The sequence below is a fragment of the Dipodomys ordii genome, unplaced genomic scaffold (assembly GCF_000151885.1).
Source record: "Dipodomys ordii isolate 6190 unplaced genomic scaffold, Dord_2.0 Scaffold8, whole genome shotgun sequence".
NCBI classification, from domain to species: domain Eukaryota; kingdom Metazoa; phylum Chordata; class Mammalia; order Rodentia; family Heteromyidae; genus Dipodomys; species Dipodomys ordii.
Genome location: NW_012267224.1, coordinates 18,377,975 through 18,400,075, shown reverse-complemented (window position 1 = coordinate 18,400,075; position 22,101 = coordinate 18,377,975). Strand labels below are relative to the sequence as shown.

At 38.8% G+C, this 22,101-nt stretch overlaps 1 protein-coding gene across 4 annotated transcripts in view; it reads right to left on the bottom strand.

Annotated features, from left to right (window-relative positions):
- Window positions 1-3,886: 3,886 nt before the first annotated feature.
- Window positions 3,887-22,101, bottom strand: part of Klhl5 (kelch-like family member 5) — a 57,396-nt gene continuing 39,181 nt past the window's right edge. For all 4 annotated transcript variants that reach the window (XM_013009144.1, XM_013009143.1, XM_013009146.1 and 1 more), the window contains exons 6-11: window positions 19,886-20,072; window positions 16,187-16,411; window positions 11,246-11,408; window positions 8,503-8,715; window positions 7,127-7,298; window positions 3,887-5,074 (exon numbers count right to left, since the gene is read on the bottom strand). In XM_013009144.1, coding sequence (XP_012864598.1) covers window positions 5,018-5,074; window positions 7,127-7,298; window positions 8,503-8,715; window positions 11,246-11,408; window positions 16,187-16,411; window positions 19,886-20,072 — 1,017 coding nt within the window. In that variant the 3' untranslated portion in view covers window positions 3,887-5,017. The remainder of the gene's footprint in view (window positions 5,075-7,126; window positions 7,299-8,502; window positions 8,716-11,245; window positions 11,409-16,186; window positions 16,412-19,885; window positions 20,073-22,101) is intronic.

Genomic DNA, 22,101 nt, shown 5'->3' with positions numbered 1-22,101 from the left:
CTCTACCACTTGAGCCACAGCGCCACTTCTGGCTTTTTACTTATGTGGTGCTGAGGAATCGAACCCAGGGCAAGCACTCTACCACTGAGTCACCTTCCCAGCCCCCTAGTTGTTCTTTTCATATTCTGGGTACTAGTCCCTTACCAGATACATGATTTCCAATTTCTTTCTTCCATTCTGTGAGTTGCCTTTTCATTTTCTTAGAAGTATGCTTTGACACAGGCAAGATTTTCTTGGTAGTATCTATCTTTTGACACACAAGAGATTTTAATGATGGAATTCCATTTATTTTCTTTTTGTTGCTAAATCCAAAATGATAGACTCATGTTTTATGTTTTCTTCTCAATTTTATGGCTTTAGCACTTATATTTAGGTCTTATTTTGGATTAATTTTTGTACTTGGTGCAGTGTAATGGTCCAACTCCATTCTTTTGCATATGAGTATCTAGTGATTTGAGCACTACTTTTTTTTTTTTTTTTGGGTCTGGTCGTGGGGCCTGAACTCTGGGCCTGGGCGCTGTCCCTCAGCTCTTCAGCTCAAGGCTAGCGCTCTATCACTTGAGCCACAGCACCACTTCCGGCTTTTTTCTTTTTTCTTATGTGGTGCTGAGGAATCGAACCCAGGGCCTCGAGCATGCAAGGCAAGCACTCTACCACTGAGCCACCCTCCCAGCCCTTGAGCACTACTTATTGAAGAGACTCTTTTTTGGCATGCTTGTTGAAAATTGGTTGACCATAGTATATTGATTTTTGGTTCTTTAGTCTACGCTACTAGCCTTTTTGTTACTTAAAAGAGTTGAATTTAGGGCCTCATGTCAGGCAGGTGCTCTATCACTTCAGCCACACCCCCCAGTTCCTATGCTTTTTTAAAATACCGCTTTCTAAAATAACCATACTCTTTTGATTAATGTAGCTTTATAGAAAAGTTTGAGGCTAGAAAATGTATGTCCCTCAGTATTGTTCCTTTTGTTTTAAGCTATTTTTGTCTTCTTTGGTCCCTTGAGATTTCATGTTTTAGATTTGCTCTACCAATTCTACAGACAGGTCACTGAGATTGATAGGAATTACATTCAATTTATAGAATAATTCTGGGAGTAGTAACATCAGAATAGTGCTAAGTCTTCTAACATATGAATACCGATATCTTCCATTTATTTGAGTCTTTAATTTCTTTCAGCAATACTCTATATTTTTCAGTGTGCAACTCTTATACCTTCTTGATTAAATTTGCACCCATGTTTTTGTTTCATGTTCTCATGGTACTGCTTAATTTCTTTGTTGGAGTTTTGTTTATACAATTGACTTTTGTGTGCTTTTATCCTCTGACATTGTTGAATTTTTAAGTTAGCTGATTTTTAAAAATTTTTAATATTAGAATATTGTGTACAATATAGTTTTATTTCTTCCTTTCAGTTATTTTCTCTTGCCCTGATTTCTTGGGTTACACCTTTTGATTTCAGTGTTGAATATTACAAAGCAGGCATTGCCTTGATATTAGGGGTCAAACTTTTCTTTTTTCACTATTGCCTATATTGCTGTGGGATTTCATAATTTTTTTTTTGGTTGGCCGTAGGGCTTGTCTGGGCCTGGGCGTGGTCCCTGTGTTCTTCAGCTCAAGGTGAGTGCTCTACCGCTTGAGCCACAGTGCCACTTCCAGTTTTCTAGTGGTTTATTGGAGATGAGAGTCTCATGGAGTTTCCTGCCTGGGCTGGCTTTGAACCATGATCCTTAGATCTCAGCATCCTGAGTAGCTAGGATTATAGGTGTGAGCCACCGGCACCCAGCAGTTTTCATAAATATTTTTTTTTAAAGTTTAGGAAATTTTCTGCTCTCCCTAGTTTGTTGAATGGTTTTACTAAATGTCATGGTATACAATCATAGTATATAATGACTGGTCATTATAATGTATAATCCTTTTATTATGAGTTAGATTGGACCTCTTAGTATTTTGTTGGATGTTTTTACATCTACATTCATAAGGAGAGTTAGTCTATAGTTTTCTTGCGCTGCTTTTGTCTGGCTTCGGTAATGCTGGTCCTATAGAATGAGTTATAAACTCCTATTCCATTATTTTTGTGTGTGTGTCGGGGGGGGATGAGGTTAGAGGATTGGCTCTTATTCTTTTATGTTTAGAAGGGCTGACCAGCATACCCATATATTGCTGGATTTTCTTTGCTAAGAGTTTTTGCCCAGTGACTTGCTCTCTTTGTTATAGGTCTGATTTTTCTTTTTGTCAGATTTTTCTTTTCTTTTTTTTTTTTGTTGGTCATGGTGCTTAAACTTGGGGCCTGGGCACTGTCCCTCAGCTTTTCAGCTCAAGGTTAGCGCTCTACCACTTGAGCCACAGCACCACTTCTGGTTTTCTGGTGGTTTATTGAAGATAAGAGTCTCATCAACTTTCCTGCCTGGGCTGGCTTTGAACCATGGTCCTCAGATCTCAGCCTTAGTAGCTAGGATTACAGGCATGAGCCACTGGTACCTGGCCAGATTTTTAATTTTAATTATTTTTTTGGTGCTGTTCTGGGGCTTGAACTCATGCCTGGGTGTTGTCCTTGAGCTTTTATGCTCAAGGCTAGTGTTCTACTACTTAAGCCACAGCTTCACTTTTGGCTTTTTTGGTAATTAATTGCAGATAACATCTTGTCTCACAGAGTTTTCCCTGCCTGGGCTGGCTCTGAACTGCACCCTTCAGCTCTCAGCCTCTTGAGTAGCTAGGATTACAGGCGTAATCCTACAGGGAGGCAGGAATGGTCTGCTGGACTGTCTGCATTTGACTTCACTTGGACACTAGCTTACTATATATAATCTTAGGGTTAGTTTGTCTGTACCTAGCTTCCTCAGCTGAAATAAAATGATTAACAACAGAATTGTTGTTGTAAAGATTAAGTATATTAATGCATTAAAAACTTTGTTTCTATTCATAGCACCGAATATTCATTAGCAAATATTATCTTTCATTATATGGTTACTAACTGCAGTATAAAATAGCATGTAGGTATCTCAAAGACAGGGTTAATAGTAAAGGCCACATTTTTACCTAGCTTTATAATAACTTAGACTAGGAGATAAGTAAAATCCAGGCAAATGCCTCATCATTTGGAAATAAGGGTTTTTAAAAAACAGTATCCAGGGCTGGGAAGGTAGCTCAGTGGTAGAGCACTTGCCTTGCATGCATGAGGCCCTGGGTTCGATTCCTCAGCACCACATAAGCAGAAAAAAAAAAAGTCGAAAGTGGCGCTGTGGCTCCAGTGGTAGAGTGCTAGCCTTGAGGTGAGGGACAGTGCTCAGGCCCACACCAGACACCCCCCCCCCAAAAAAAAACCAGTATCCAGGAGCATGAATGGCATAGCATACAGCACTATACTAGAAAGGCCTTTTACCACCAGAGTAGAAAGTCCATACAGAAAGGGAGTCTATGAGAGAGAAACCAGGTCCTTTAGTATACTGTGAATCGTCTCTCCACTGAGGGCCATGAACCATGGGCCAATGGCCATAAGCATTCAGTCTCCTCAAGAAGGTGATATATATTGAAGATATTGTTACTGAAATATGTTTCTTAAGCTTCTTCATCTCTTTACCTTGCTTCTCCTGAACACGTATCTCTATAGCCTCATTTATCTTTGTTGAGAAAACATGTGAATTCATATCTGATATAATAAAAATGTATAAAATATTAACACATGACATACTGTTCCCACCACTATTTTCTCAGTACAATGAACAAAGGATAAGCTTGGGAACAGAAGCACTTGCTTTCTTTTCCAAGACAGAAACATTTCATGTACATCTAAAATTAATTGATTAAAAGAGAGGATATTTTGTTTCAATTTTTTTAAAAAAGCAACTAAAATAAAGGTTACATTGATATAATACATTACTATAACAATGTATTTTAAAAGATGGGAATTTAGCTTATACTTAGTTTATATTAAGTTAGTGAATTACAATTAATAGGATATTTCACAAAATTTTACTGCCCAGTGCATTTTTGCAAACAATAACTCACTGAGAGCACTAACATTCACATATGTAATTATAGAGTTTACAAGTGTACAAAACTCTGGGTAACAAATATCTAAAATTCTGGTCTTCAAACATTCAGTTAGCCCATTCTGTTAAACAGTTTGAGTACAGGAAGCACAATAGATTATTAATTATAGTAAACAAAAGCAACAAGGCAGGGAGGAAATGCAAACTTGAGGACATAAGAATTGTGAATATCAAAAGACAAAATCAAATAATCTGTTGTAATCCATATAATTAAATACTAGTTAGGTGAAATAACATTACAGGTATATAATATTTTTCTCTCTACATTAATTTGCATATCTTAAATTTAATGTAAAACATTTTAATTTCAATTGAAGAATATCATACATATAGTTCTTGGTAAATCTGGATGTAATGGAATGAATACTGAATAACCATGCAAAGATCACATCAATCCTATTTGGTCATTATTATTTTAATGCTTTAGTGTTTTTCTTTGTTTATTGGACCAAGCCAACTTCAGAAGTAAAATTCACAACCAAAGAGTAATAGCTATCTGTGAAAAACTAAACAGTATAGTCATTAAAATAGTGGTTGTGATTAAACAAAAATAACTGTAACTCATAGGATAAACTTATAAAACAGTATTCTAGAAGTTTTATCTGTTATGTCTGCACTGTAATAAATCGGGACAATGTGAGTAGAATCTACTTGACTATGGAAGAAATGAAACTCCTAGTTAGCAATGGATTGCTTTGGAGCAGTGCACTTGTCCTCAGATTTTCTATTAGGAATGTATGTTCAAAATCCACTGGTTGTAGTTCTGAGTTATGGAGAAATGTGCCTTTACCATTGGTCCATAGACTCCTTCCTTCCTTGTTTTAATATCTTCACTTTGAGATGAGGCACTTTGTGCCCAGGAATGTGGCATTGTGCACTTACTAAAAATGTATCCATTGATAGTAGAATAATTGTACAAAATTAGTGAAAGAAGAAGGTATCTTCATTTAGAAAACAAAGCATTGAATTATAACTTTACAGTCACAACACAAGCTCCAGCTCTTCCTAGGCAGAGTGGTGCAACCTAAAGAGAAACGAAAGAGAGAGGTGTTGGATTTGAAGGAAATGACTGGGGATAATACTATTCTTACTGCTCAAATTCAGAAACAGACTCTATTTCCAGCTCCTGCAACCCCAGTCCTGTGCCCCCTGGCCTTTCTCTGTGGACCCTCTACTGATGTTCTAGGTAGATCACAAGATTGCATAGTATTTGCCCCTTTTTAAAGATGATTTTTGTGTTCTTTTTAATAGAAAGGACTGAGTGTACATAAAAGCCAGATTTTGACCAAAATATCGTATGAATATGATAAAAAAAAGCGCTAATCATTTAACCATACTTGTCTGGAGAACTTATCAAGTGTCCTCTACTGACTGCCATGCCATCTGAGAGAAGGCCCACCATAACCCACACCGACTGCCTCCTATGTGCTGGTGGTAAACTCTAAACCCATTCAGTTACTTTTTAGCAGAGTAATAATAACAAGTAGCTCTGTGACAGTAAGACAGGGGTAGTGATATAGACGGAGGAATACAGTCTCCATTTGTATCTATCTTTGTGCCAGTACTGGGGCTTAAACTCAGGACCTTATACTGTCTATTGTTCAGCTTTTTCCACTCGGGCAGGTGCTCTAACACTTAGCCACGTCTCCACTTTCACTGTTTGCTGGTTAATTGGAGGTTTAGAGCCTTCTGAGTAGCTAGGATTATAGCCATGAATTATGAGCACCTGGCTAAGAAACAATTCTTAAACATTTCATTTACTGTCTTGGAATTCATAGTTGAATTATGGACTGAATACTTTATGAAGAACTAGTCTGAAACCAGTAGGAATTTAGGTACTGGGAACAAGACAGTTGAAAAATATTAGTATTTGGAAGTAAGAAGATGACTAATGGAAAAAGCTAAGAAAGTGTGCTTTTGTGTGTGTGTGTGTGTGTGCATGCGCGCGTGCGCGTGCGGGTGCCAATCCTGGGGTTTGAACTCGGCCTGGGTGCTGTCCTGAGCTTTTTTGCTTAAGACTAGCACTCTACCACTTGAGTCACAGATCCACTTCCAGCTTTTTTGGGAGTTAATTGGCAATAAAGAGTCTCATGGACTTTCCTGCCAGGGCTGGCTTTGAACCATAATCCTGAGATTTCAGGCTCCTTAGTAGCTAGGATTACAGGTTGAGCCATCAGTGTCCAATTGAAAGTGTGTTTTTCAATACATGGTAGGGTATTAAGAAAGTATTAGAAAACAGTAAAATCCCCAATACCAAAAGGACTTCTGAATTAGTCTATGTACCATGAGATTTTAAAAAAGAGCCATCTTCAATTATAAGAGAATTTCATTTGCTATCTTAGTCAATTGTGCTGTATCTATTTTAAAACTACAAATATTTACAGTATGGTAGAAGTATTAACATCTAAATCATTTAAGTCAAAATGTTTGTTTGTTATTAGAAACGTTCCTCAAAATACCATGGTACAAAGTGTCTACAGTGTGATTTGGTGACACTGCCATGAGAAGCAGCTAGGAAGCACAGCTTAGAGAGTCTGCTAAATACAATGAAGTCATCTTCTGCTTAGGGTCAAGGGTGCTAGGGGGACTGGGAATTGGCTTCTTTGTAATCTCATAAATACCCTCTTGTCTATTATGAATACATCAAAACATTTATTTTCAGATACTATGGTTATAACATCAGTTTTAGTGATACAGATGGCACATAGACAAAATAGCAATGTGGTTACAGACCCATTTTGATTCAGAGTGATTCGTCATAAAGTATTATCTATTATAAGGATTTAAGCCAAATGCATCTCAGCAATATCTCTCTTTGGGCTCTGTGCCTGTCATTCACATCTACTTCTGCTAAGGTGGGGGGCTGGCACTAAGTAACTACATAGTGTCTAAAGAAATCCTGTGGAAATCAAGCCCTCTAGCTTATCTCTTTCACCTTCCAAATTTAATCAAGAGGAGACTTTATCATATTTATGTGATATACATTGATATTGGATGTAGTTAAAAAGCATTTCTTTACCAAAAGAACTGTTTTCACAAGCTGAGTGAAGATGCCAATAAAACAGAAACACAATACCTGGGTCCACTCATTTGTCTGGGGGTCATAGGCCTCCACTGTGTTAAGGTATGTCTGTCCATCATAGCCCCCAACAGCATATAACTTATCGCCAAGCAAACACACCCCCACTGCATCTCTGCTGATGCTCATAGATGCCACGGCGGTCCACATATCAGTTTTGGGATCATATCTGAAACAAGTTTTAGAATTAGAGCTAAACATTGTCAACATATTTGTACTCTTCTGACTTGTATATACTATTGTTAATTAAATATATTGAACATCTTTTTTTTTTTGTTGTTGGTTGTGGGGCTTGAACTCTGAGCCTGGGTGCTGTCCCTCAACTCATCAGCTCGAGGCAAGCGCTCTACCACTTGAGCCACAGTGCCACTTCTGGTTTTCTGGTGGTTATTGGAGGTTAAGAGTTTCATGGACTTTTCTGCCCGGGCTGGCTTCAAACTGCAATCCTCATATCTCAGCCTCCTGAGTAGCTAGAATTACAGACTTGAGCCACCAGAACCTGGCTCAGATGCATACTCTTTAAAAGACTGAAAACAGCTTTGAGACTTTTTGAGTGCTTGTTTGAATATGTGTCAAATAAACTCTTCCAAAATACCTTGCACCCACAAAAATCATTCTGGATCTTTTTGTTCTTTTATGAAGCACTGTAATTAGAATGCCCAAAGACATCTAAGAGCAGACACTTCATAGCAAATGACATCTTTAATATTTTTTAAATCTTCAAATGATTGTACAAGGAGTCTACAATTTAATGTTGATTTATGTGAACTATGTATCTTGATCGGATCTCACCCCTTCCATTAGTGCTCCATTTCTCGAACTGGGTAGAATTTATCAAATGGGAATCTGACCTACTATCCAACCTTCTATTGCTATTGGGCTTTCTATCTGCCACTAAGTTGAGTTTCATGAGTCCATTAGATGACTTGGTTAAGAAATATGATTAGCCTTTATTTTAAAATTTAATTTAATATCAGATTGGTCCATATATATTTCTAAGTCTTTTGCTTTTTTATTTTTTAAATAAAAACTCTACCCCCTAATTAATTCTCTGAATTTATCAATCCCATTTCTTTTTTGATTAAGTGCAGTGTCCAGTAAAGAACACACACATGATGCTTAACATATGAGTCAATTAATAAACAGTGTGTCCAGTCCTAAGGGAAAGTTTAAGTAAACAGACAGGAATGTAGGAGAAGAACCCCAGTTGGCTGCTGGGACACAGAGGGAGAGACAACTGGCTCACTTCATTATAACTCTGAATGTTATAACTCCATCTTCACAAGACTCAGAAACACCTGCCTACAATGACAGCTGCTCGAGTTGCTCTGTTTGGATGTATTACAGACATTTGTTCCTTCATAGGAAATTACCTCTCCACACAGTCTGAGAGTCTGGAAGTGAGATTGGATGCGGGGGCATCGTGTCCTCCAATAGCATACAGCAACCCATTCCAGGTTGTTACTCCCACCCCACCTCTCCTTTTTGACATCTGTGCACATGGTGTCCATTTATTGGTGTGAGGATCAAAACATTCTACTGATTTGAGACAGGAACTTCCATCACGGCCGCCAACTGCATAAAGTCTGTAAAAAGAACAAGTGAAATGAGAAATAAGAAATAGCTGTTATTGTGCTGAAGTCAAGGAGGCTGTTCTTATGGCATTTCACTAAACTTAAAGTGTTATCCATGGTAAGACAGACTGTCAACTTACGTGTCATTGAGAGAAAAGATATGCTACCAGAGAAATGACACATACTTATTATGTCACTCTGGGTATATATGAAAAAGAAAATCCAAACTGAAGATCAGGTTTGGAGAAAGAAGGCAGTTATTCTTTTAGAAATAAAAACTAAGAGAGTTGTACAGAGCAAATATTAGCCCCAAAACTTAAGTCTAAATTTTAAATCCAAAGGTCAAAGCTGAGAAGAAGCTATTTGGCTTTTTTTCCTTTCTTTTTATTTTCTGATTCTCTGATGGAGGGATCTTCTATCAATGGGTGAGTAAAGATACACAGCCATGAATGTTTAAACATGTCAGGGGAGGGATATGGAAACTGCTACATCTAAAAAAAGCTTTTATCTACCATATACCTTATGATGGTACTAAAAAAATCAAACAAGATCTTGGTCAAAAAATATATTCCAGTAATATGCTCTCATTTTTCTTATAACACAATTCTACACATAATTTTTTTTTTTTTTTGGGTCCGGTTGTGGGGGCTGAACTCTGGGCCTGGGCGCTGTCCCTCAGCTCTTCAGCTCAAGGCTAGCACTCTACCACTTGAGCCACAGCGCCACTTCTGGCTTTTTTCATTTTGCTTATGTGGTGCTGAGGAATTGAACCCAGGGCCTCAGGCATGCAAGGCAAGCACTTTACCACTGAGCCACCTTCCCAGCCCCTCTACACATAATTTTAAGTCTCTATTTCAAACTTGATTTCTCTCTTTCTGGAAATGATGCTAATACAAAAGGACTAAAAGAGAACGAGTTGTATTTAACCACAGAGGGGCTTCATTTCATAGCCGAAGAAAGTTGAAAATGATTCATATTTAATCTCTGGGTAATCAAGAGCTAGAGGAAAGACCTCATGCAACTCTGATTTCTTTAGATCAAAATAGAGGCATTCTGGGGTTCACCAGTTTACAAAAATAAGAAAGAAGAGAAGCAAGATAAACCATAAAAAAGATAGAAGGAATATTTAGGGAAACACTGATGGAAACTACACTACTTTAAAAAGACCATATATATATATATATATATATATATATATAGTTGTTGTTATTTGTTTTGTTTTCATTGCTGGCACTAGGGCTTCATACTTGAGGCCTTGTGCTCTCACTTGGCTTTCTTCTTTTTTTTTTTTGTCGGTCATGGGGCTGAACTCTAGGCCTGGGCCCTGTCCTCAGCTCTTCAGCTCAAGGCTAGTGCCCTACCACTTTGAACTGAACCACAGCACCACTTCTGGCTTTTTCTGCTTATGTGGTCCTAAGGAATCAAACCCAGGGCTTTACGCATGTGAGGCAAGCACTCTGCCACTGAGCCAACTTCCCAGCCCTTACTGGGCTTTCTTCCTCATTGCTGGTATTTTGCCATTTGAATCAAATCTCTAGACCAACATTTTGCCAATTAATTGTAGATAAGAGTTTAGCATGGGCTGGGAAGGTGGCTCAGTGATAGAGCGCTTGCCTTGCATGCATGAGGTCCTGGGTTCAATTCCTCAGCACCACATAAGCAAAAAGAAAAAATGCCAAAAGTGGCGCTGTGGCTCAAGTGGTAGAACGTTAGCCTTGAGCTGAAGAGCTGAGGGACAGTGCCCAGGCCCAGAGTTCAGGCCCCATGACCCCCCCCCCAAAAAAAAAAAAGAAAAAAGAAAAAAAAGAGTTCAGCAGACTTTTTCTGCCACACCTGCCTTTGAACCATGACCTACAGATTTCTGCCTCTTGAGTAGTTAGGATTATAAACATGAGCCATGTAGTGCTGGGCCAAGACCATACCATCATAAAGGTAGATAACCACCAGATGTTTACTGCAAAATTTAATATTGAATACTGCATACCTTTCCTTCCTTCCTTCCTTTTTTTTTTTTTGGGTCCGGTCATGGGGCTTGAACTCTGGGCCTGGGCGCTGTCCCTCAGCTCTTCAGCTTAAGGTGAGCACTCTTACCACTTGAGCCACAGCACCACTTTGCATATATTTTCTTTACTCATTAAGTAACTAGAAATATATGCTATCTGCACATTTAAACAAAACCCAATTTAAGACTGAGATATTATTCATATTTAGAACTCTCTCTCTTTTTTTTTTTTGGTCAGTTGTGGGGCCTGAACTGTGGGCCTGAGTGCTGTCCCTCAGCTCTGCAGCTCAAGGCTAGTGCTCTACCACTTGAGACAAAGTGCCACTTCCAGCCTTTTCTGCTTATGTGGTGCTGAGGAATTGAACCCAGGGCCTCCTGCATGCAAGGCAAGTGCTCTGCCACTGAGCCACCTTCCCAGCCCCATATATAGAACTCTTAAAAAAAAAAAGATTGTTTTAAAAGCTTTTCTAAAACAAAGTATTCACGTAGCAATAAATTTGGTTTACTGTGATTTAAATGAAGCTTGAACTATTTTCTTACTTTCCACTTAGTACAGCCACTCCCACTGTGCTCCTGGGTGTGGACATAGTGGCTACAAAATTCCACTGGCGAGCCTGGGGGTCCCATCGCTCCACTGTGTTCAGGTAGCTCCAGCCATCATGCCCGCCCACAGCATACATGGGGCCTTCCAGCACAGCCACACCTGCAAGGAGGCAGCAAAGAGTAACCAGTTCCAAATATCACATTCTAGTTGAACATGCAAACTTAACCAATCAAACATGTATGCTAGTATCATTTGGGTTCTGTACCACTGTCCTTAGGAGGTACGTAGGTGTCATTCAACTAGCATGCTAGTTGGGTCCTTAAAAGCTGTCCAGGCAGTATTTTGATAAAGTTATTTTCTCAAAATAACTTTTGGGGAAAGTTAGTTTCCAACTGTACCAGATACCTACATTACCATGACTTAAAACATTTTTCCATAACTTGAATTTAAGACAGATATATTGGAGAAGTATTTTGATTTCTTTTTATTAATTCAAACCCATAGGAATTTTTTTTTACTGCAGCCTCACTGGATACTACAGTCTGTTTGGATGATTCAGATAAGCCAGAGTCACTTGTTAAGTGATTCAGCAAACATCTACTAAAGTTTCTACTAAGTGCTATGTACTCAGAATAACATAATAGATAAGGACTGCATCCTCATGGATCACTGCAATCCTATGCTTCAGTCAGGAAATAGACACAAAATATGTTAGGTATTGGCAAGTGCTAATTAAAAAACTTTTGTAAAGCAAAATGACAAAGTCAGGAGAAATGTATACGACAGGATGACATTTGAGTACAAACATGGATGCAATTAAAAGCAGACATGGAGATGTCTGGGGGAACAGGATGTGCAAATGACGTGAGGCATGCATAGTATGTCTGAAGTACAGCAAGGTGGTCAGTTTGGCTAAGCAGTGACGTAGGGGGAGCATATAGGAAGGAGGACTGAAGATCTAACTTTGAATGAGATAGAGATCCAGTAGAGGGTTTTGAGAAGAGTGTGACATGATCATGGCCAAGTGAGACACACATACCTCATTTGAGAGACAAAAAATCCTTTGTAATTCAATCATACTATAATTTGTGCATCATGGCCATGTAAAAATATTGACCACTCACATCTGACCTAAAGCAATGCATTATTTCACTCAGTTGTCACATATTGAGTACTGATTGCTATCTACTTATGAAATATAGCAGATCTCTGGTATCTGCAGACATGTGCTACCAAGAGCCCGCCATGGGTGAGAACTGGAGAGTGCTTAGGATGCAAATTTAGTGCTGTACTGTGGATGCTTGATTTTTTTCCTATAATTCCCTGCACCAACTTCTGCTAAAATGTCTGCCTGTCAACAAACCTCAAGGTTTAACTTAATTACTTTAATAAAGCACATTAATTTCTACCTTTCTTTTGTGAAGTATACTGTCTTTTACAAAATTAAGGGCAGGATAATTCTCAGTGGATCAAACAATGATTTAAATATGCTGGCGATAATGCTGTGAGTTTTCTCCCATCAACTGAGCTGCATAATACATGTAAGGGAATTAAAGATTTGTTGTTTTTGAAATTTTGATTTTTAAAAACTTACTTTTGATCAGTTGGCCAAAATTACACATAATAAATCTACAAATAAGGCATACTGCATGAAATAACTATGCACATAGCTATGCAAGGTATATATTACCAGCTTTATAGACTATCCACAAAGATTTTTACATGCATGTATATAAAATAAGCATATATATATTATAATAAAATATGTGTAGATAGAAAGAAGAAAAAAGTTCCATCTTGTCTACCCCTTAAACAATAACTCAAAATAAATTTTAGCAGTAGAAACCCTTTTTCAAATAAAGTCTTCATAAAAATCTCACATATTTAGAGATAACTGAGTGATACTTAAAATTTATTTTGTAAGTTCAAACTTTTGAGTGAGTGAAACAAAAACTTAACATTTTTTGAGAAAATAAATTGAACTACTGATCATCCTATGAATTTCCTGTGGATCAATGATACCTTTTCACATAGAAACTAGAACTAAAGCATATTCCATACATGGTCTGAGTAGTACAAAATACATCTAGATCACCAACAATCAAATTCTATATATTGCAATGATTGATCATAAATTAGAATTAAGGAGAAGTATGCAGCTGTATTACAGTAACTCTGCATTTTTATTTATTTTTTTGTTGGTCATGGGGCTTGAACTCTGGGCTTGGGTGCTGTCCCTGTGCTCTTCATCTTAAGGCAAGCGCTCTATCGCTTGAGCCACAGCGCCACTTCTGGTTTTCTATTGGTTTATTGGAGATAAGAGTCTCATGAACTTTCCTGCCCAGGCTGGCTTTGACCCATGATTCTCAGATCTTAGTCTCTTGAGTAGCTAGGATTACAGTTGTGAGCCACAGACACCCAGCTTAGTGACTGCATTTTATGCTAAGCCCCAATTCATACTCATCCTTAAAAATATACTTTCTAGACTGGAGGTGTAGCTCAGTGGAATTATGCTTGCCTAGCATGCACAAAGTGCTGGGTTCAATCCCAAGCACTGAAAACACACACACACACACACACACACACACACACACACACACACACACAATTTTGTGTCTATGTAATAGCTGATTTTATGGACTCCAGAGTAATGTCTTATAGTTTTCTTTGTTAAGTTTCATATAAATTTTAATCTCCTTTTCTTAGTACATTAACCCTAACCCTTGGATTTTGCTTCCTTATCAAACTTGAAACTTATTATCAAACTTGAAACTTAAGAGTAATTTCTTATTGAGGGGGTGAGGGAGAAGGGGTGTACTGGGGGAGTACTTGCCTAGCACATATGTGGCCCTGGGTTCCAGGGCCTCAGATACAAAAGGAAAGGGGGTAGGGTGGCAGAGAATCTTTCAATGAATCATAATTACATTCAATAGAATATTTGCTCATTTTTTGCTGTACCTATACTACCATATCAATTTATATTCCTAATTTTCATTTCTGGCTACTCAACCTTTGGATAGCCTCTTCTTTGGTGCTCAGTACTGTATGGCAGAGAGGTCATCTATATCTTTGTTGCCTCCAAGCTATTTTGTGCATGTGTGCATGCTGGACACAGGCCTTGAACTCATGGACTGGGTGCTGCTCTTAAGCTTTTTTGCTCAATGCTGGAGCCCTACCACTTTAGCCATAGCTCTACTTTGGGCTTTTGGCAGTTAACTGGAAAGAAGTATCTCACAAATTTTCTTGCCCAAGCTAGCTTGGAATCTATATTCTGAGATCTCAGCCTCCTGAGTAGCTAAGGTTACAGGCCTGAGCCATCTTACACATGCAGCCATCTTTTATAATGACCTATCAAGTTCTTTATTGGAACTGTTTTAAACCTTTCACAAACTGCAATGAGCTGTTCTTCCTCTGAATGTATGCCTTTTTGCAATGTGATTCTATAGTTCCTCTCATGAGTAGGAATCCATGTCTACATTTTTTCACTTTGAGCTGGCTCATCTGACTTATTTTGGCCAGTGAGACATAAGTAAACATGACACAAAACAGGTGTAAATTTTTTGAGAAAATAATCTGTGCATTGGAACTTGCCTCTAAACTTTGCTGGTTTTGAAATCCTGTGATACCACCATGTGAGGGAAGACTGGGTTAGCCTGCTTTCTGATTGGACACATCTGGTTGAGTTGGTTCTGTTGCCCAGGCCTCCAATCTGCTAGCCACTAGATATCATAGATCATTCAGCCAACCAGCTAGTCCATCACAAGATCCATGAAAATCCAGCAGAGATTATGGAAAGTAGCAGAGCTCACCCAAGGCAGCTAAGACCAAAAGAACTGCCCAGCTTCTACATCTTGGAGTGTTTGTTCTACAGCAAAAGCTGGGTGATACACAGCATTTCAAGACCCAGCTAATTTTATTTCTATACCCTTAATTTTTATTAAACAATTATTTCTATTTTGCCAACAAAAGGGAGGGCCTTAAATTCTCTTATGCATTGGAGAACATACCACCAGTTCCTTGAGGGAAAAGCATCTTCCTCATGTGTAGCCTATAGAATGAGGGTAAGGCACACAGTGCATGCTAACAAAGTCTGCTCAGCAACGTACTGAACAAAAATCTCTATTATATTCTTGGTGCTGTTTCAAAAATTTTCTGGGTTTTCAATTCACTTCTGCTTAAAAACTAGAGGGTATATATTGATATGAAAAACAATAATGCTGAAGGTTTTATTATTATTATTATTATTATTTGTCAGTTGTGGGATTTGAACTCTGGGTCTGGGCACAGTCCTTCAGCTCTTCAGCTCAAGGCTAGTGCTCTGCCACTTGAGCCATAGCACCACTTCCAGCTTGCTTCTTTCATTCTTTCTCTCTCTCTCTTTCTTTCTTGTTGGTTGTGGAGCCTGAACTCTAGGCGCTGTCCCTTAGCTCTTCAGCTCAAGGCTAGGGCTCTACCACTTGAGCCACAGCGCCACTTCCAGTTTTTCTGGTGGTTTATTGGAGATAAGAGTCTCATGGACTTTCCTGCCCGGGGTGGCTTCAAAGTGCGCTTGATCTTCAGATCTTAGCCTCCTGAGTAGCTAGGATTACAGGTGTGAGCCACCAGCACCTAGCAATGCTGAAGATTTTTAATAAGCACTCGGCTTCAGCTAGGTCATACTAATTGCCAACTCAGAGCACGTACAAAAAAAGTGGTATGTCAGACTATCATACTCCCTAAACACCTCAGGTGCTATGTTTTCACTAGTGCTGCTGGCTGCATGTTAGTGAATGAGCTTGTGTATTTTGCTTCTCTGTCTTACATCACAGGAAGCCTGAGAAGAAATGCTTGGTGATAGGCTACTATCAACACAGCTGCCACACTGGCCTTTTGCCTGGACAGAAGGCAAAATTCTGCAGAAGCCTCATCCATGCGATCAAATCCAGAGTTCCACTTACCAAGGCCATGTCTATGTGTAGACATAGGAGGCATCACACTCCAAGTTTTTGTTTTGGGGTTGTAGCACTCTACAGTATTCAAAGTTTTCAGTCCATCTCTGCCTCCAACCACGTACAGTTTGTCATCCAACACTGCAACACCGAACTGCAGCCTCCTCCCATTCATATTCGCTACAGGAGTCCACATATTTGTACGGAGATCATACTTTTCAATACTTGTTGCTCCTTAATAGTAATATAGAGATTACATAAATACATGTGCCACTACTATTGACTACTTTATGAAATTATACATATATGAGTATAATTTGTTAGCATTAACAAAACTACTTTTATTATTCCCCAGGAAGTCTCTGAACAATCTGGTACCTCTATCTTTATGTAACTTCTCTCCTACCCATTCTCCTGGAACATTCCAGATAAAGCAGGGAAGGGTTATCTGTCAAAAGAGGTGGAAAGGTGACATTCAAGAGTGGGAGGAAAGAACCAGTGTTTAGAGGTTGAATGTGTATAGCAGGCAGGCATGCTTGCAGCATCAAATACTAGCGGAGGATCCAGTAAGATAAAGACTAGAAAGCATGGACAGGTTAGGTGACATGGAGGTAATCAGGGATGGCTTTATTTGAGTGGCTTTTATGGAGCTTACAGACTTGAGAAGAGGCAGGCAGACCATAAATAAATATAATGAGGTATATGAAGAAACAGTGCAGGTTAGGAGATGGAAACTAGTTAAGACAATAGATAGAAAGTGGCAAACAAAAAGTTGCTATTCAATGTTCATGGAAAACCTCTTTGCTAAGCTGACATTTGAGAAGATGTTGACTTGCCTTGAACTTCATTATTAGGGGTAGAACATTCAAATAACAGAGAATATCAACACAGTATCACTGATGTGAGGTAAAATATTTGGCGTGTTAAATGAAGAAGCCAAAGAGAAGGGTGGGCACACCTGTAATTCTAGCTAGTGATGGGCCAGGGAAGATTGGAGGACTGAAGTTCAAGTCAGCCTAGACAAAAAAATTAGTGAGACCCCTCTCCCCCATCTCAACAAATCAGCTGGGTGTAGTGGCATAAACTTATATAAACTACTTGGGAGGATCCTAATCCAGGCTGACTCAAGGAAAAACTGCAAAGCCCTATCTGGAAACTAATTAAAGCAAAAAGGCTAGAGGCCTGGCACAAGTGGTGGAGTACCTCCTACTAAGGGCCTGGGTTCAAACACCAATGCCACAAAAAATTAGACAGGTAAGATAGATAGGTAGACAGACAGACAGGTAAGGCCAAAGGTGGCTGTAACAGAAGTAATGGAAGGAGCTAAGATGGAAAAGAAGAAAGCAAGAGCTGGAAGAAAGTAAGTGGAAAGGTAGCTGGAGGCCAGAAAGGTATTGTCATAGGATGAAGACTATTAGCAGTGGGAATACAAAGTATTGAGTCAATGCACCATGTGAGATCCTATACAGAATGCCTTCTTGCAGCCAGTAGCACCTTGTATACTGTGTATTGCTATTACTTTCACTAAAAGTATTAAATATTCCAAGAATGAAACAAAGAATTCACCAGTGCCTTGAGCCAAGACTTCCTAAATGCCTGTCCTACATTTGCTTTCTATACATGCATGCATTTTCCCCTGAATTAAGAGTAAACTAAGAAATGATGATCCTATACTCCTAATACTTCATTGTGTCTTCTTCAAAACAAAGACTTCTTTTATAAAAAACACAATAGAAGCCTAGCACTGGTGGCTCATGCCTGTAATCCTAGCTACTCAGGAGGCTGAGATCTGAGGATCATGCTTTGAAGCCAGACTGGGCAGGAAAGTCTCTGAGACTTATCTCTGATAAACTATTCAGAAAAAGCCGGAAGTGGAGTGCTATGGCTCAAGTGGAAAAGCACTAGCCTTGAGCTCAAAGAAGCCCTGAGTTTAAGCCTCAGGACTGGCAAAAACAAACAACTTCCCAAAAAACAAACAATCCCCATCCCCCATATAACAGAAACATCAACATCTGGAAGTTAATATTTTACAATACTATTATCTACTACAAACTTTCTTTGGATTTTGCCATTTGTGTCAATTATAACCTTTACAGCAAAAGAAAATCCATGATGATGCATTATAATAGTCGACATATCTTATTATTTCTCCTGTGCTCTCCAACAATGTCTGAACCTTCCATACCAGGGCTTGAACTTAGGGACTTCACATTAGCTTGCTTGCTTGGTGGATGTTCTACCACTTGAGCCACACTCCCCACTATTGGGGCTTTCCTTTTTTTTTTTCCTCTCAGCATTGGGGTTTGAACTCAGAGCCTTATGCTTGATAGACAGGTACTCTATTGTTTGAGGTACACTTCCAGCCCTTTTTGCTCTGGCTATTTTTGAGACAGGATCTCACTTTTTGTCTGGGCCTTCTTGGAGTGTGATTCTCCTATATACACTCCCAGCCATAGTTGGCATGACAGAAATGCACCATCATGCCCAATTTTCAGTTGAGTTGGGAGTCTTCTGAACTCTTTTGCTTGGGCTGATCTGAAACTGATCTCCCTGTCTATATCTTTTGCATAGCTAGGATGACAGGTCCATACCATAGTGTCCAGCCATTGGACAAGATTTGGAGATCCTACCAACTTTTTTCCCTGCCTTATCTATAACTGTGACCCTCTCATATCTACCTCCCAACTAGCTATTACAGATGTGAACCACTGACGCCTAGTCTGAACCTGACTTTTTTTTTTAATACTACAGACAAACAAGCTATTTAGTAGAACTATTCTCAACATGATTAGGGTTGTACACTTTTGGCAAGAAGGCACAGATGAGCCTCTAAGTTATTGACAGTACATTTTCTCAGAGTACATACTGCTGCTTCTCACCACTGGGAACATTAGCCTGATCTTTGGTTAAATGGTTGTATGCCAGTTTTCTCTGCTGTAAAGATACTATTTTATTCTCTGTAACTAATAAGCATGTGCCTGGTGATACTCCGTGACTAAATATTCTGTTCCTAAACTTTCACCCAGCAGCCCTCAGCCTCCATTGATAATTGCTGACTGAATTAGAAATTATAAGATGAATATTCCTTATCCAAACTACTTGGGACCAGAAAATTCTCATATGACAGTCTGAAAATTTTGGAATATTTGCACAGACAGCCTTTCCTGGCAGGGTATCCCTATTATAAACACCCATATTCTGAAATGCTCCAAAATCTGAAAGCTTCTGAGTGTCAAGGCTGCTCCAAGACTTTCTGATTTTGCAGCATTATAAATTTCTGATGTTCCAAGTAAGCATGCTCAGAATGTATTTTGATGGTCAGCAAAGATTAATTTTTCTAGCCATATTTTTCCTGCTACATTAGTTGGCATTCAGCTGTAAGGAAGAACTTGCCCATTTCATTTTTCATTTGTGTTAAACACCAATTTAGTAAGTTATTAGCATTGACTATCATTGCTTACTTTGGTGCCCCAGTCATTCCAGTCTGAGACAGTGATGGGCCTATAAGCTATTCCATGGGTCTGTGACCTGTGTCCCCCCATTCCTTGAGCATCTTCTTACCTTTTGGCATTCAGGTTACAGTCCAGGCTCACCTTGTTCTTCACCTGTCCTGATCATATATCCAGCCATTTCGCTGAAGAACTCTAGATCATATATTTAAATTATTAAAATTCCCTGCCCCCAGTCTCTCTAAATATTATTAAATACCTTTAGTTGAGTCCATTCCTCCAACGGCAAATAAAGTACCAACAGTTGACTTCCTAGGCTTTGTCCGAGGACTCTGTAACATAGGTCGTCTCTCTGGTAATAAATGATATTTCATTGCTTCCATAATGAGTTTCTGACATTCTATGTCATCCCGAAAAAGTGCATTATTTTCCATATCTGCTAGAAACTACAAAAGAATAGTATGTATATTGAGTCACTAAGAAAACAGGATATAGAATAAATGATGCTTTCAAACAGAAAGTACCACACTTAAAAAATTCAAGTCTACATTTTTTCAAACAACCCCCCCACCCCGGCCCCTGACATGTTTCCATTTCCTGGGGTTCATTTCAATAGATAGTATTTTAAATATTCAGAGAAGTTACACCTTTCAGTTTCTCCCCTTAGGGTATATCCTCCTTCACAGTCTTTGTGTGAATGCCTACCAAGTCAACAGATTTTAAAACTATTTTTAGTTTATATATATATATATAACTTTATATGTATATATTTTATACTTATATTTAATATTTTACCTAATATATGATATGATAAAAAGCACATAGGCATTATAACTTTGTGTTCTTCCCCTAAGAATATACTCCTTTGGTCTCACTGTGTGTGGAAGCCTAGAGTTCTGTATAATTTATCATGTCCCAGGATATTTTAGATCTAGCTTCTGCATATGAGAGAAAAATGGGTTAAGGCATCTTTTAAATCTCAGAATTAATCGATTTTAAGTAAACAATTCAATGATTTCTTTTTGTAAATGTACCAAAATGTGCAGCCATTCCCAAGAAATAGTTCAGGAGCATTATTATTAATAGCTCAGAGGCTAGATGCCCACATACTGCTCACCCCTGTTCCGTCTCACAGCTCCTAGAGGGTCTCTAGATTGGTCTTTTTTGAACTCTTTCATATACCGTCATCCAGATACTGCTTTTGCTTTATATAGCATGATTTTGGGTTTGTCTGTGTTGAACATAAACTGGGCGTCACATCTTTTTATAGTGGTGACACCCCATGGCATCATGGTAAATGTAGCTTCACTCACTACTTGGTGGACACAGGTTGTTGCAGTATGAGATACTCTAAGTAAAGGTGCTAAGGAAACTTGTGTTAAGGAAGCTATTGTGTATATATTTTGATTATGGTTGGGTGGATACTTAGATGTAGACTTAGTGGGTCGGTCATATGTTGAATTTGCCTAATTTAAAAATTTTAACTATTTCCCTAAACAGCTTCTCCAGCACTAGATGAAACTGTTTCTGTACATCCTTGCCAACAACTCTGTATCACTTTATTTTAATCAGTAGAATATGTATAAAAATGTAGCCTTAGTTTGCATTTCCTTAATGACTAATTATGTTGAGAATAAGTGTTTTTTTGGTTTTTTGGGTTTTTTTGGTTTCTGGTGTGTGTGTGTGTGTGTGTGTGTGTGTGTGTGTATGTGTGTGTGTGCAGGCGTGTGCTTGTCCTAAGCCTACATATTGTCCCTAAGAGTTTTTGTTCAAGCTAGTATTCTACCACTTTGAGCCAGAGTTCCACTTCTGGGTTTTTCCGTGGTTAATTGGAGATAAGAGTCTCACGGACTTTCCTGCTTGGGCTGGCTTCTAATAGTAGTCTTCAAATTTCAGCCTCTTTAAAAGTTAGGATTATAGGCATGAGCCACTGGTGCTGGATGCTCAGATTTCAATAACTGTAGAGAAAGAAAGGTCTCTAACAAAAGTATGTAGAAAAGCTTGTGGCTTTGGCATCTTAGCTTACAAAGCCAAAGGCAATAAATACCTAATTAAGACACAAGTCTCATGACCTATGTAGAATGTTAATTCTAGTATTAACTTTCCACATTTTTTTTTCCATGCACACAAAACAGTTACATTGGCAACAGAAACCATTAGTGAGTACACATTGAGTTGGCAATGGAAGTTAACATTAAGTTAACTTGCTTATAATGTACTTTTGTCCTTTCTAAATAAAAATAAATACAAAAATAAGATGTAGAAAGTAGTTTTAGAGGGACTGGGAAGGTGGCTCAGTGGTACAGCGCTTGCCTTGCATACATGAGGCCCTGGGTTCGATTCCTCAGCACCACATAAGCAAAAAGAAAAAAGCTAGAAGTGGCGCTGTGGCTCAAGTGGTAGAGCGCTAGCCTTGAGCTGAAGAGCTGAGGGACAGCGCCCAGGCCCAGAGTTCAGGACCCACGACTGGACCCC